The 16,361-nt window shown below is 46.5% G+C and overlaps 1 protein-coding gene across 1 annotated transcript; it reads right to left on the reverse strand.

Annotated features, from left to right (window-relative positions):
- Positions 1-1,224: 1,224 nt before the first annotated feature.
- Positions 1,225-15,936, reverse strand: LOC128940667 (NADH-cytochrome b5 reductase 3). The gene is made up of 9 exons (XM_054282256.1): positions 15,852-15,936; positions 12,479-12,610; positions 9,388-9,460; positions 7,095-7,201; positions 6,170-6,304; positions 5,246-5,324; positions 5,036-5,121; positions 2,648-2,747; positions 1,225-1,633 (listed from the first exon to the last, which is right to left on the reverse strand). The coding sequence occupies exons 1-9, from the start codon at positions 15,870-15,872 to the stop codon at positions 1,461-1,463; spliced, it is 906 nt and encodes a 301-aa protein (XP_054138231.1). The 5' UTR covers positions 15,873-15,936; the 3' UTR covers positions 1,225-1,460.
- Positions 15,937-16,361: the final 425 nt, after the last annotated feature.

Raw genomic sequence — 16,361 nt, forward strand, 5'->3', positions numbered from 1 at the left:
TTGTAGTGGCACAAAAGAAAACACAGTGAGCTATAACCTTGAATCCCTACCCAGCCTTTAAAAAATTGCTATTGTACATTGACACCTGTAGCTACCTCAGCACCCACAGTACTTCACACATGACTAAATACCCTTACAGTCACTCTGATGTCATCACCAGAACAAGGATTTTAGTTCCCTAGACTCCTTGCAGGACACCTCTAACCTCAGCAGCATCTCTGCTGGTCAGAAGCAGAAGGTTGGGCACACAAGATGCCTGCAGTGTCCTAAAAACTAAGTAAAAGGCTGCTGTAAAAAAAGGATATTAAAAAATAAGAATTGAAGCTGTAGTAAACAGCTTCTAGGAAACAGTTTTAGACTCAGTGAGACACTTGAATTTGCTGTCAGTTTGGTGATTTAAGGCTGTTCCCATGCATCCTTCCCAAGCAAACCCCGGGGAGCTTTGCCTGATTGAGACATGGAGGCAATCGAGTGCTACTGCACCCAGAGCAGGACTGCCTGCCCAAACCCCTGGCAATGAAACCTGGGCTCCCTTCAGCCCAAACCCACCTCTGGGAAACAATTAACAAGGAAATCTCATCCAGTTTCCACCTAGCATTTTCTTTCACTGCACAGGACATGCAGAAGAACTGCTTTTGTACTCCTATGCCATCGCCTGGTACTTAGGAGTAAATACAAAATTAATAATTTTTTTTCAGTATCCCACACATTATCAAGCAAAAAATTCAAGGTACTTTTGGAACAGTACCCAAAGTCACCTTCTGTAGTTTCTTTCATTGCCCAGGGATGAGAACTGTGACCAGATGGAAAAGTGTTTGCTCTTCAGAGAGTCTATTCCAAAATACAAAGGAAGCCAATTTTTTATCACTGCCTACCTCTCTGTTTTGATTACAAGGCAGCTGCAACACCTTCAGCCATAAATGTTCATTGGCATCCTTCAACTCAACAAGCATCTTTAAACTGATGTTGCAAAGGTTATGAGTACAAGGCAAACACTCCTGGCCCTCAGAGCTCTGTAAGGATTACAATTTGGCATAAGCAAGGTGAATAATCCAACACTTGTCATTGCTTTCATAGTTCACACTGAATAAAATCCTGGGTATGCACAGTGTTAGGAAGTAGGATATTACTGCCACTTTATTACAGCACTAAGAAAAAGCATAAGTGAGTGTGTGCTGCCCTGAGCAGCTGCACTGTCCTCCCTGGACATGGAGCACACAACACAGAGCACGAGGCATCATCACCTCTCCACACACAGGTTTAGCACAGTTACATGTCTTACTTGCCAGAGAGTAAGCATTTCAAAATATGAAGCACTTCAAAATATGAAGCATTTTTAATGTAAATGTATTTTCCCAGCACTGTGCATCAGCCACCTCTGTAACTTTGTTCTGTTCCCCATTAAATGTTTTCTTCTTTTTCCTTCCCTTCTACACAAGATCCCTGAATAACAGTCATGTTTAGAAGGAGAACCTCATGTCCTTGGCATAGCCCAGCTTGTCCAGGTTGGGAATGCAAGCATACTGGATCATTGGAGGAGGTCCACACATGAGGATCAGAACATCATTCTGAGGTGGGGGCAGGTGGTCTCTGATCATCTCTTGGTTCACAAATCCTTGGCTGTAATCCCAATCTGTTAAAAGAAAATGAAAGTAGGGGAAGGGGAATGAGGTAAAAAGGAGGAAAAGAGAGATACAAGTCACTTTAGAAAGGAGGAAATCCTGCTGATGAAGTTGTTCCCAGTTGGAACACTTGCAGTGAGAGTCAGTTTTACTGGGATTCAGGTTAACCATCACATCCCCAGCCCAGGATGCAGAACAAACCTGTGCTGCTGCTGACCCAAACTTTTGGGCACCATAAGACTGACACATTTTTTTATCCCAGTTTTGGTCAGGCTTCACATATGACAGTGAAAGTCTGCAGAACAGTCTTGAGGAGGTCCAAGGAGGAACTCTGATCCAAACTGCTAAGATCAGTTCATGATTTCCCCAAAGAAGCAATGGCAATCAGAAATTGCAGGAGAACACTGGTTGCAGTGGGTGACACAACAGAAACAGAGCCTTCCCTCAACATACCAGAGCTGTACTCTTGGTCACAAGGAAGAGGAGGTATATATAGCTTTTCCTTCTCTGCCCCAAACTCCCACTGAATACAAGTGTGAATTTCATGTGGGTGGGCACAACAAGGAATGGTAAGGAAGGAAAGCCACAAGGAATGACACTGTTTAGCCTTCTCTTCCTCAAGCTTGTTCAGCAAGCTTAGACAGGGATCTGTGCCCATGAGCTCCACAGTGCCTCTGGCACTGCAGCTGCCTCAGAGCAGGCTCCAAACACAAGGATAACACGTTGTATTTATGCCTGTGGGGAAGGAGAAAAGAAGGTCACCCTCCACAGGAGACAATGGTAAATCTGCAGGTGTAGCCATGGGAGGAACACTGCACTGCCACTGGCCTGAGGAGAGCTTTGGAAACACTTGGAGCCTGTGTGCATCCCTGTGTGGAGAATGAGGCTGCTCAGACATTCACTAAGCAATGAATGCACTAAGAAATTAATCATGGAGCTCAGAAATACACCCGTGGCACAGCAGGTCTCCTGTAAAGCACACTGAGGCTCCTGAGCCTCATAAGCAGTGGCACTCCAGGTCTTACTTTCAGGCGCCGTGTCCAGCGTGTACCAGCACTTGAAGCGCGCGGGATTCTGCGCCTGGATCTCATCGAGCTCGGAACGTAACAGGATGTCCTTCTCAGTCTGCAGGACAGGGAAACAGTGATCACACCCTGCACGTGAGAGCAGCCCTCACATGGCCACACAGCAGCAGCTACTGCACAGCCCTGACAGATGGAAGAGATGGTTCAACTCCATTTCAAAGGCTGAAGAGGCCAAACCCAAGTTATTCCCATGCCTAGCCTGTGGCAGAGCTAATAGAAGGCTCATAACTTTCCAAATCCTGACCATGCAATGCCTTCCCTCTAAAAATAAAACAAAGCAGAACCATCACTTAATCAGGGAATCAGAAAAATAAAGCCCCTTTTAGCATTATCACATCATAAAACTAATCATGGCTGCACAGAAATATCTCCCTACCCCTTCATTCACCCCTCTGCCATTCAGACAGGGAAATGCCAGTTTTTTCACCTTCATCAATTCAAGCATATTCAGCATTGCCATATGGAGACTGCTTGGCTTTTAAAAAGCATGTGGAATGAACAACCAAAAGGGTATCAAGTTCTGGTTGGAACAATAAACATTACTCAGGGTATCAAGTTTGGCTCCTCCCTGATGCAGCATCACTGAAGGCCAAAGGAAAGCCTTATTTCCCTCAGAGCAGCTGCAGTCTGGGCAGGAAGGAAAAGGGCAGGGACTGAAAGTGCTGCCATCCCCTGCAGCCATAGTAATTTGGCACAGAGGTCACCACTAAGTCCATAACTGTGGGGATAAGGAGGAATGTGCAGCAGCTATTCCACAGAAGGTGCTATTCCTGGATCTGCAGCTGTGGGTGCTCCAGAAAAACTCCTACTGGCTCTGGCCAACTCAAAGTGTGCCAGCCAGAAGCACACTAGGAGCCCATGTACATTGTTTTAAACACTTTAAAATATTTTTAAAAATATCTGCTTCCTATTTGTGGAGTTACTGGGTGCAAGGACTCTTTAAAGTCAGGGACTGATGTTTCCATAGGTAACAGGGAGGGAACTGTTTCCCAGGCTCTCCCTCCCAGCTGCACTGGGCTTCCCATGCTACTAAAGCAGCTCCAGCCCTGTGTTAGCCATTCTGAATCATTCCCAGCAAATCCTGGCCCTCCTGCCCTGATACCACTGCACTTTATGCCAAATCCAAGGGCTCCAGCCAACAGCAGAGAGCACTGGCAGGGCTCCTCAGAACAGGGCATCTCAGCACTTGGATCGTAGCTCCTGGGCAGGAAAACCTCAGGCTACAACTCAGCTATCACAGAACTGCCTGGGCTGGAAGGGACCTTAAAGCCCATCCAATTCCACCCCCCAGCTTGCTCAGAGCCCCAGCCTGGCCTTGGACACTGCCAGGGATCCAGGGGCAGCCACAGCTTCTCTGAGCAACCTATGCCAGAGCCTCACAGGGAACAATTTCTTCCTCATATCCAATCTAAATCTGCTCTCTGTCAGTGTGAAGCCACTGCCCCCTGTCCTGTCAGTCCAGGCCCTTATCAAGAGGCCCTCTCCATCTTTCTTGTAGGCATAAAAATGGCACAAACGAATGAGCACACACTGAATATGAGAAGAAAAATAGAGGAGAGCCTAAAGAAGCTAAAAACCACAAGCATGAAGCGAACCTCACCGCAAATAAGGACTCAATGCAAACACAAATATTAATTAGAGGGAGAAATTAAAAAGCAGAAAGAGTCACAGCAGAAGAACATCAGGCCAAGAAGGGGTACTGCCCAGCAGCACACCAACACTTGGCTTTTCCAAGAAATCTCTTTTGTAAGGATGCCATGGATGAGAGTTTCCCTCTGGCCAGCTTGCAGGATGCCACACCTCAAGAAGCAAGAGAAGCAGTGAAAAACTGACAGAAGGGCTGGAAATAAAAGCAGACAGCCAAGAAGAATCATAGCTCTGTAACTGAGGGAGCTGCTGGAGACCACAGTTAGTTTTAGCCTCACCCAAGATGTCCTCAGACAGAAAGATTCCACAGACAAAGACTGCTGCAAAGCTGGAGAGTTGAAATTGCTGGAGGAGACAAATATCCACCCCTTTCATGTTTCCACTAAGAGAGACAGCTCTGAAAGTCTGCCCAAAACATTAACAACTTGCACAAAGGAATGCAGGGCTTTAACATTCATAAACTGGATTAGAAACAGAGCAATGAGTCACAGGAAGGCAAACATTAGCAATCCTTTCTGTAGTAATGCTAAACCCTCAATTTATCACTGTACTTTTATATGGGAGGTTTCCAACACTTCAGTTCACTTCTCCCCTCAGGGTTTGTATCTCTGTGATTTCATTTGCTGAGTGGAGTCCTGCTAGGTAAGTAAAACTACAAACAGAAAAAAACGACAGAATTACCTGATTAGCAAACAGCAGCTGGCAAATGGTGGGGTCATCTTTGTCCTTGATGATTGCTCGAATGATCTGCAGCATAGGTGTTATCCCTGGGGGACAGAGGCAGGTCAGTGATGTGAGGATGGGGAGTAAAAGAAGGGACAAGTGGGAAAATGTAAGCAAATGCTTCTAGCAGCTGTCAGAAACCACAGATGAATCCTTACAGGTACCTACCAGTGCCCCCTGCAATCATCCCCACGTACTTCACTGTCCTGGTAACTGGTTCAGCTTTCTTTTCTGGCCGAATAGCAAACTTGCCTGAAGAGAAAGAGATGGAAAACACTGAGGCAAGCAGAAAACTCCTCCTGTTACCCCTTTCCAGCACATCCTGCTAAATTGACTTCATTTCAGCCCTGCCACCCTTCCCTCCCAGACAAGGGAAAATGTGAGGATGTCCTGAATTAGAGCAATCCTGACAGGTGGTTTTAGGACATGAGGTGGTACCATCAGACACTGACAGGGGTTATGACTTATCCCTGATCACAGCCTACATACACACCACCTGTATTTCAATTTGCTATCATCCCACACCCCCAGTGCCATTCACAGGCCCAGATTCTGGAAACAGCTCTACACAAAGGAATTGATCTGCTCAGAGAGTTTATTTTCCCTGAGCAGATTATTTTAAAGAAAAACATAAAATATGTACCCTGGGTTTTTTTTTTTTTAATTTTTCTCTTTTTGAGCCAAACAAAAAGTCTGAAGCTTCCCAAAGTGTTGGGCTGTATTCACAGCTCTCTTCATCCAGAATAATATGAATGCTACATACAAAGCTCTGGAAAACCATGTGTCAGAGTTCTGCTTCACACAAAACTACCAGAAGGTTTTTGTGACACATTAGTGACTGCATTATACTAACAGAAGATATTTTACATTGATATAAAAGCAATGAATAGCCAAAGTTCATTTTTATTTGGGAAGTTAGCAGTGGACAGTGCAAATAGCCAGTGTTTTTGTCAGTGTATAAACTGTGCCTATTTAAGCATGGGAAAAACCCATCCCTTACTTGAGAACAGCATCAATAAAAAGCACTTCTACAGTAACAAGACATATTTCCTGTATTGTTTACTCTGGGTAAATTCTATATTCCAAACCAGCCTTGCCTTTTCCTTTGTACACAAGGAGGCCACTTGGTCCTCTGAAGTCAATGGTGTCCCCTATTTTCAGGCTGTCCAAGTATTGAGACATCTTCCCCCCATCAGGAAACTTGGGATGGACACCTCTGAAGTAGACCTGTCAAAAACAGTAACAAAGCAATTCAGTCTCACAGCTCAGAGAAGAGTATTTGCCCTTCAAATTTTTAGGTACAAATACTCCTCATGCAAAGAACACAGTTACTCCATAAAGAAATGCAGTGTCTGACTGACAAAAGATCAAAATGACACTCCTGCCCCAATTTTTGGACAGAGACCAGTGATTTCTCCACTGTAGTTCTGCAACACAGAAAATATTGATAAAAATCTACACAATTTACACCCAATTTTAAAAGGGGCTAGAAAAATAAAGAAAAAACTCAAAAGACTGATTCCAAAGACCAAAACTCTAAGAGAAAATCCTGCGCAAATATTAATATTTTAAATTCCTAACAGCTTTAAATGACAGGTAGTCAAGCTACCAAGAGGAAAAACAAAAGTGCATTATCACAAGAGTTAAAAAATCACATTCTTACCAATTAAATCAATCATTCCCACTCTCTGGATCAGTAATGATAATGATCATCACTCTCAGTGATCACAATGACCAAATTCCATTAGCTTCAGAGCAGCTGCCCATTCAGGCAAGGTTAATTCCTTATTCCAGAAGGATTAAAAAGCATATGAACATCTGCAGGTCTACACAGAGGGTGCAATGGATGCAGCATCTCATGAGACACCCTCACTGAAGAAGTGCCTGCAGAATGCCACGTGGACTTTTAGGTACTGGCACATTCCTGAAGAGAAGCCAGCACACCAAACTTCACATAAAGGCACTGTAAAGGAGGTTCAGAAGTTGCCCAGCCTGGGAACAGAGCATGACATCTCACCTTGACAACAAGATCCACAAAGCCCTTGTCATCATCACTGGAAACTGGAGTGTAAGGTCTGACAACCAGAGCTCCATCAATCCGTGCAGACAGGTAAATGTGCTGCCCTATTGCAGGGAAAAAAAAAACCCAACATTTTTTTTCACAAACTTTTCTTTCAAAAGACTTTTCTTTCAGTGGATGTGCTGAAATGCAGCCTCTAAGCTCTAACTACCTTGTTTTGTGGGATCACTTCTTCCTTTCTTATTTTCCTGACATTGCCACACCTTGCCAGAGTTGTTAGCCATGCACAGATCTACCTGGAAGGACAGACAACTCCACTGCTAATTCTGTGTGTCAATCAAAACTTCATGCATTTAAATTTACCAAAGCCTGAACTGTACCTGAGATCTTTCAAAAGATGGGATTTGTCTCCCCTGTACAGGCAAATAAAAAGGGACCCAGGAGGGGACAACTGCCAAATGCTGTTCACACATCTTCATTAATGTATTAGCTGTAAAGTTTAGTTAAAGCTGAGTTTGTAACTGTTCTTGCTTTGACCACAGATCCCTCACGTCCTCCAGGAGCTCTCCAGCTGCCTTTGCTGAGGCTGCCCAGACACAAAGCACTTTTCTAACCCTGCTATGCCTCCAGCTTAACATGTGAATGCAGCAACCACATTTCCATCTGTCACACATCCTCTGAGCTCTCTACAACAGTTTCTTTTCTCAATGTCTTCTCATATTTTTTTTCTGAAAAAAGCAAGAAAATAACTAACTTGTATGGAAGGTTTTCCCATAAATTTTCACTATTCTAAAGACACCTAAGTGAAGATTACCCAGGAGGGGAAGGACACGTTTTGAATTTTGGGGTTTTTTTCACCATTAGGTCAACAGAACAAAGCATCTCCAATGATGGCACAGCTCCTCTGCCTGTTATGGGAACACAACAGAGGGGATTTTACCAGGAACTGGTTTGCAAATGATCATAATGACCATATTACACTACCTCCAGAGGCAGCTGGCCCTTCAGGCATGCTTAATTCCTTACTTCAGAAGGATTACAAAGTGCTAGGTGAGGGAAGATGTGCTACCTGGTGACTTGAGGAATGAGCAACCATCACTCACCTGAATCTGTACAGAGACATCATACTCCAGTAACCCTCCCAGCAGAGCCTACAGACATCCTGCTAGGGCACACCTGGAGGGAGCTGCAGCAGGGAGCTCCTGTTCCTTCCCTAGGGCAGAAGAGGCTGCAGGCCACAGAGCCCTGGTGACCCCTGCAGACTGTCAGCCTGGACAGTGGGGCTGCTGCTGGTGCACACCTCACAAGAACTGCTACAAAACAGAAAAGGTGCTCCTCCGAGAGAGAAAATGTGCCTTATGCTCTCACCTGTTTGAGCTTTACCCCACCCTGACAGGACATAAGCTGGCAGCCTCTGCATGGGGCCATATACAACCCTCTCCCTCAGAATGAAGCTTTCAGTGGTTTTGGTGATAAAAGGCAAAAGCTGGTGCGGACCAAACAGCATCTGCCACCCAACTGCTCTGCTGCTCCCAGCTGCTTTTCCATCTCCTGCAGCTTTCAGCTCTCTCTGCTTCCCAAGTCTTACCCTGCAAACCACTCCTCAGTGATCATTTTGGGCAAGCCAGGGAAAGGAACTTTGCTTTCATGGCTATTAAAAAGATCAAGAGATTTTTTAACACCCCAAAGAAGATGGAGCTTAACACCTGGAAAAGGTGCTGACAACAACCACAAAGCTCAGGAGCCATGGATCACTGCAGCAGCTTGTTAAAGCAGAAGTCCTATTGAACACAAGCCACAATTAAAAGCTCTTTACACAAGCAGGAGGAAACAATGGCACTAAGCTGTTATGGAAGGCACCACACCACGTGGCAGGGCCTTTGGAAACAGCTACCCCTGGGTGATTCAAACCTTCCACGAAATTCAGAAGTGAGTAGATCATCTGGTAAACCACATGTGTTAGAGAAGCGGATGAGAGTGGTGCCCCAGGGCATGGAAGGGGACTGCAGGGAATCAGCCCCACAGGAATAACACATGCTGGAAAGCTGAGACTGGAAAAGTACAAGTGAAGACCTGTGTTTGTTCCTCCACTCTCCACAGAAACAAGCTGGATGTTCACTCACATACTCTGCACTTCAGATTACTCACAGCACGAGGATAATCTTGCAGAGCTCTCAGTAACAGACACATGAGCAGTATTCCAAATACAAAACATAGGGAAAAAAACCCACAAAATCTCTTATAGAGTAATTAATGCCATCAACACTTGGATTAATCATAGGGAACATACCTAGAGGGAGACCCAGAACGTGCTCCATGGAAGGGAGGGCAAATCGAAATCTTCTTGTGTCATGACTAACTTCCTGAAAAAGGAAAATCAGAACAGTCAGCTCTGCTGTTGGGATTTAATGTTTGTGATTTCACTTCCAAAACAAGACAAGTCTGGTATCCTGCAGGATTAAGAATTAATGACACTAAACGATACCTGTGTGCAGATTAAGACTAAATGATAACTTTCCAAATATTATGGACATTTATACTTCCTTCTGTGAGAAGGCCACAAGATATAAATTAATCAGCTCTTCAATTCTCATTTCAAGTTTAAATATGCAGGAGTTCAAGGCCAAAGTATTCTGATTTTCATCTCTCAAATTCAGATGAATTAACCATTTCAATGGAAGTAGCAACCAGATTCCTTTTGCTATGGTAAGGTCCTTGAAGTATTTTCCCTGTAAAAATTGAATTAATCCGTAAATAAAATTGAAAAGAGCACTATGTTTCGATATGAACAAAATTATGACAATATATCCAGTCCTGCTGCAATAATTATTCTAATCTTCACTAGGAAAGTCACACTTTTAATAAAATTTTGGCAATAAGTATCTGAACACTATTTCATATATTATGTAAATTTTATGTTTCAAAAATCAGGTCATATTCATAGGAATAGAAAACATAGCAAAAAATGAAAAAGACAGAAAGAAACATCATACAGTTTAATGCCTCATCCAGTGACTTTCTGTTTTTAAGGGTTTTGTAACCCTTATTTTGATTGCCTAACTGTTTCTAAAGTAACCAATAGAGACAAATTTGTTCTTCACAGTTTGACTCATCCTCCCTTGCTATGGTCAGACTGATGAAATTTTTCTCACAGTACCTCATTTTAGGGCAAATCCTGAAGGAAGAAGGCAATGGATTGGCAGTCTTCAAAGGGCTTCTCTGTACTTATGTTTATTCAGGAGCAGTAACTGCCACTGAAAATTCCTTTAGAAAGACAACTAATGTGGACTTCACACTGCTGCCGTTTCTGTATGGAAATTCAGCACTGTATGGAAATCACTGGCTTTTGCCAATAATGCTGCATTTTTATTATGCTGTCTTTAACAGTATGCAGAAAGAACAAAGCTCTGAATTCCCACTTAATTACCTGAGCAATTAAAGTCGAGAGAGTTCAGCTGAAGGTGAATAACACAGGTATTTTGGTACATCGTGAGGCAATTGTGAGAAACTAGGAGGCTCAGGGGATCCCCAACACCAAGATCCACATGCCTGTGCCTCTCTCTGTCACACAACCAGGACACTGAGCCTGTCACCCTGCAAGGTGTCATCAAGGCTGGATTACAGACAGCCTTGGATCAGGATCCACTTCCAGCACAAGGTCACACCCCTTTGGCACTGCCCTGAGCACCTGGAAGCCCTTGGCCACACACTTCTGTCTCAAGTTGCAGTGCCAAGGAGTTTTCCACCCTTGTCAAATGCAAAGCTGAAGAACAGTTTTTGCAGGCTGGTGCTTTGCAGAAGCCACTGAAAGGCAACAAATAATTATGCACACCACTATAAAACCAACCAGCCAGACTGAAGTTGTTTGCTTTTTTAAGGGATGAACTAAATTAGCACACCTAACTATATTATAAAAGATTTTTCCTATGCTATGCACTAGGAAGCAGCCTCAATACTCCTAATTTCTCTGTTAAAGAGACAGGTGTGGCAGACTCAATTTGGACACATCACACAATCACAGAAGGATTTGGGTGGAAGGGACAATAAAGATCACCCAGTTCCACCCCCTGCAATGGGCAGGGACACCTTCCACTATCCCAGCTGGCTCAGAGCCCCATCCAGCCTGGCCTTGGACACTGCCAGGGATCCAGGGGCAGTCACAGCTGCTCTGGGCACCCTGTGCCAGGGCCTCACCACCCTCACAGGGAGGAATTTCTCCCTCATATCCAATCTAAACCTTCTCTCTGTCACTGTGAAGCCATTGCCCCTTGTCCTGTCACTCCAGGCCCTTGTCAAGAGTCTCTCTCCATCTTTCCTGTGGGCTCCCTTCAGGCACTGCAAGGCCACAGTGAGGTCACCCCAAAGCCTTCTCTTCTCCAGGCTGAACAATCCCAATTCCCCCAGCCTTTCCTGACTTCATGAGAAGTAGGGAGTCTATAATAACAGTGTGGTTGCAGCACACCGGGGGATAAATTCAGCAATGCAGCCCCGCCCAAGCCACAGGAACCTCTCAGTTCCCACAAACCCAGGATCCAAAATGACAGTATTTTTTTTGTTTCCTTCGACAGAACCATTCAAAGCCAAGCCATCAGTGCACCTCAAACAAAGCTCTGTTCCACTACAAAGTCTTCTGATAAATTTCTGAATAGCTCATAGCCTTAAAAAGTCAACACTAAAAATTTCCTCAGGTGTGACTTTACACCTGAGAAGCCAAGATAACTCTCTCATGCTTTTGATAGTGGGTTTATCCAATAGAAACCTAGACTTTTCAACTTTGGTGGTTTTGGCTCACTTCCCACAAGCTTAGTTACCAATTTCTGATGGCAAGATCCACCCCTGAAAGCATCATGACCTTCCTCTGGTATCCCACTTGAGCAAGCATTTAATTTTGTACTGGGAGGCTTTACTTTTAACAGAGAGTACAGAAGCTGAGACAGCTTGGGTACTGTCAGGACTGCGTGACTTAAACACCTTTCTTCCTGGAAAACACTACAGTACATCAGTCCACTAACAGGAACCAGCACCAGCAGAGTTCTGGCAGCTGCTGTTGAATGCCACTGACCATGAAAAAGCTGCCTGCTCTGCCTGACAGCAGGACTTGTGTCCCTTAGCCCAGTCAGTGGTGCACAGTTTGGGAATTTCTGCTGACACACATCACTGTGCATTTGATCATTTCCAAGCAGCATTCCCCACTGTAAGCTGTTTGGAAACAAGCTGCTTGCAGAACTGCAAGTTACACCACACAAAGAGCTTTTATAAAGAAGTCTTTTCCTCAAGACAAAAGTATCCACCCTGTTGGGACATCACCCAAGGCTTCAGAAGCTGTAAGCATTTCACAGCACCCATGGAGAGGTCATGCTCAGCACTGCACATGCACCTACCTCCTTATCAATCAGCCTCAGTGCATACTTCACTTCTGGGTCCTTGAGGGTAATGGCAGGCTGGGGATTCCTGAAGAGCCTCATGAAGGTGGTGTAGATCAGCCATATTGGGTATGTCACAACCTGGCGCAACTGCAGCAGCACAGAAACAGTGTCAGACACGTGTGCAGAATGAGTTATTTGGGTGACAGGGAATAGGGTGCCATGCCATGGCACTCTAACCACCAAAAAGTTTATTTGAGCAGGAAGGGGAGGCATTATTTAAAAAAAAAAAATCCCAAACCCACAGATTTGCTTTATGAAGACCTAGCATCACTCCTGGGTTGAGGCACTTGCACACCAGCACAGGGCTGGCAGCTGGACACAAAGTGAGGCTGTCACAGTTCCACACCCCCAGGTGCCCTGACAGGGAGGCTGAATCCCCATCTCCAGCAGGCACACAGACACATGTATCACACGTGTCCAAATACACACAGAATACCCTGAGTTGAGAGGGGCCCATCAGGATCATCCAGTCCAATTCCACACAGGACACCCCAACAATCCCTGAGAGCGCTGTCCAAATGTTCCTTGTGCTCTGCTGGGCTTGGGGCTGTCACAATTCCCAGGGGAGCTCCAGTGCCCAACCACCCTTTGGGGGAAGAACCTTTTAGTAATATCCAGCCTAAACCTGTGGCAGACCACACTGATCAACACAGCCAGACACCCACAAACAGCCCTGACAGGCTCATCCTGTTCCCGTCCCCAGCGATCGGGATGAAGGTCCACGAGTGGGAATTCCACACACACACACCTGTATGACGTGGATCCCCCAGCAGCTGGCAGAGTGTGCCCACTCTCCAGGCTCCCCAGCTGCTGCCATCTGGACACAGGGGCCACTGCAGCACAGACCCCCTCACAGGCCACCCCATAATTTGGGGTCTCACACGTGGCACAGACCCTGTTCTCTCTCTGGCGGCTGAGCAGGGCTTTGCCAGCCACGCCACGCTGCTGCTGGGTGCTGGCACCATGCACACACCCTCCAGCTCAGAGTTTGGGGGCAGGCACTGGCACTCCCACCACCACAGAGCCCTGCATGCAGAGCAGCTCCCCTTCCCTGGGAAAGCAGCTACGCTGCAGGACACAGCCAAGGGACAGCCCTTCTTGTGCCTTTACTATCATTTTCCTCACCTCTGAAGCCCTGTAAGACAGGAACAGATTATGCTCTGATACCACACCACCCTCTTCACATTGGGGCAGGAGAATAAGCTGCACAGCTACTTATAAAAATCCTCTCTGACTCAGTAATTTATTATTGAACACTTCAACAGAGGAAAAGCCTGACTATAGCAAAAACAGAAAAAATGAGCTCCAAGTTCTGCCTGCTAAGCTTTCACTTTCATTTTATTTTAAAGTGACCTGAACAATATTTTAGAATAGCATTTGTGCAACTGTGGCAGTCCCTCAGGAGGCTATAAAAACTTCCTACATTATTAATAATAAAACTGTGGGACAGCATAAATTCTCTCTTCCTAAAGTGCAGGTTTAAAATGTACCATCACTGTGTACAGCCTGAGGGCAAACCACGCCATACACACACTGCACTTTTCACTTTTATTTGGGAATACTGAAATAGCTACATAAAGGTTGTTTCTGAAGAAGCTGAAGTTAAAAGGAAAATTATTCCTTAACTCTCATAGATCCATCAGATTACTGCAGCTCTGGGAAGAAATTTTGGGATTGAGTCACAAAAAAGGGCAGAGGGAGGGAAGCTGTTCAAGGTGACAGAGCAGCAAGTAAACTCCTCAATGAGAAATCAACAGGTGAGTGAGGTCTGGAGGCAATAGCAAGCTGACTTTGCAGCTGGTGTTTCAAATGAGACATTAATAAGTTAAAACAGTTTTATTTCCAAATGTGGCTATCTCAAATGAACCAAAAAATAGAGCTGCTGTTGTCAGGCAATGAGAAATAATTTTAACACAGCACTAACCTCGTGGAAAGCAATTTGTTATTCATGGTCAATTAGTGCAAGTCTCATGGGATTTGGCCTGGAAAGACAGAGCACACCCCCTAATTCAGATAGCTATTTTAGTCCCTTACTCAGATCTACCACCAGGTGGGCAGAAAAAAGGGGAAGAACTGAAGGCTGAATGCTTACAAAAAGCCATGCTAAGAAAAACATTCTCTGGGTTAAAAGTGGCCTACATACTCTCACCACAGGGCAGACCAAGATGTAAATGAAGATAACTGCACAGCACCAGGTCTCCAGCAGCAGAGAGCAACAGGCTGACCACAGGGCCTGGGAATCACTGCATGGGGACCTCGTGACTCATCATTTCCAGCTGCACTAATCTTTGCAAACAGACAAGGCAGAATTAGTAACAGAGCAGGAATTTTTATTAATGGAAAAAGGGCTCTGTGTGATAACAAAGAGAAAAGCCATGGAGATTGCAGTGCCGGGCGTGGTGAGCACAGCACAGTCCAGCACACAGGCTCACAGGCTGCCCTGCCCTGCAAACACACAAACCAAACCCTGCTTGGGCATGAGACACGCTGTACCCTCGGCTTCACACACCCTGGCTCTGAAGGAATGGCAGCTAACAGACTCCTCTCATCTGTTTCACACACCAACGAGAGGATAACGGGATCCCTTCACTTGTGCAGCTTTAGCCTCATCCCCCCCGTTCAATGCACCTTACAAGCAGCTGCACCCAAAGGAGCACAGGCTGAATCCAGCTCCACCCAGCCCTCTCACAAACACGGAGAACAGAGTGTTTGAGCACTGGAGCAAAGATTCGTAAGGGGCAGCTGGGCAAAGAGGGAAGCGATGCGTGCGGAGCTGACAGCGCTGCAGACTCGCTGCCCACAGACAGCACCGGGGATGGTTTGTGCTGGAAGCGACCTTAAAGATCATCTCGTTCCCACAGCACGGGCAGAGACAGCTGCCACAATCCCGAGCTGCTCAGAGCCCCATCCAAGCTGGCCTTGCACACTGCCAGGGATGGGGCAGCCACAACTCGGTGCCAGGGCCTCACCACGCTCACAGGGAAGAATTTCTTCTTCACAGCCACAAGAGACCTACAGTACGAAATTATCCCGACGGGGAAAACACCACAAGCGTTCAGAGCCCCTAGCAATAACAACAGGAACAATAACCAGAACAGATAGCCGCGGGGCTGGGAGGGCAAAGCGCCCCGGCACAAGGCACCAACACAGCCCAGGGCGCGGCAGCCGCGGGACGGCCCCGGAGCCTCCGCAGCACCACGGGGCTCCCGGCACCGCGCGGCCCCGGACAGCGGGGACACCCTGGGACACCGCCCCGCCCGGAGCGCTGCAGGCGGGGCCGGGGCTGCGCAGGAAGGGACCCCGCTCCCGGCCGCCCCCCTACACTCACCACGCTGAGCTGTGCCCCCATCGCTGCCCCGACACACCGCGGGCACCGCCCCGCTCCGCGATAAACCGCGCCGGGCCCGCCCCGCCCCGTGACGACACACACAGTGCGGGCCCCGCCCCCCTCGTGACATCACGAACCGCGATCAACTGCGCCTGTCCCGCCCCGCGACGTCACGTCCTGCCCCGCCCGTGACGTCACGCCCGGCCCCGCCCCGCCATGGCTGTGCTGGAGCCGTGTGAAGGCAGCGCGCCCCAGCGGCCTTCTGCGCTTTGTTACCTGCCTGAGTAATCACAGACTGCCGCGGGTGGGAGCGATTGTCCGGATCATCCAGTTCCACCCCCTGCCATGGGCAGGGACACCTGCCACTGTCCCAGCTGCTCTGGGCATCCTGTGAAAAATGCATGTATTTTATGATTGGCTTTTCGCAAATATTAAAATGAATATTATATGTGTTATGTTAGAAAGTAATGCTGTATTAATTCTCTTAAGTACTGTATTAAATATAGTTTT

The sequence above is a fragment of the Melozone crissalis genome, unplaced genomic scaffold (assembly GCF_028551555.1).
Source record: "Melozone crissalis strain CALT ecotype California unplaced genomic scaffold, PUWL_Pcris_2 ptg000033l_1, whole genome shotgun sequence".
Classification (NCBI taxonomy): Eukaryota; Metazoa; Chordata; class Aves; order Passeriformes; family Passerellidae; genus Melozone; species Melozone crissalis.

Coding starts and splice junctions, on each gene's coding strand:
- LOC128940667 (XM_054282256.1), bottom strand. CDS start 15,872: ATGGGGGCACAGCTCAGCGTG. Junction 6,305..7,094: donor TTGTGGATCTTGTTGTCAAG/GTGAGATGTCAT, acceptor TGTTTTTGACAG/GTCTACTTCAGAGGTGTCCA. Junction 2,748..5,035: donor AGCTGCTGTTTGCTAATCAG/GTAATTCTGTCG, acceptor CCTGTCCTGCAG/ACTGAGAAGGACATCCTGTT.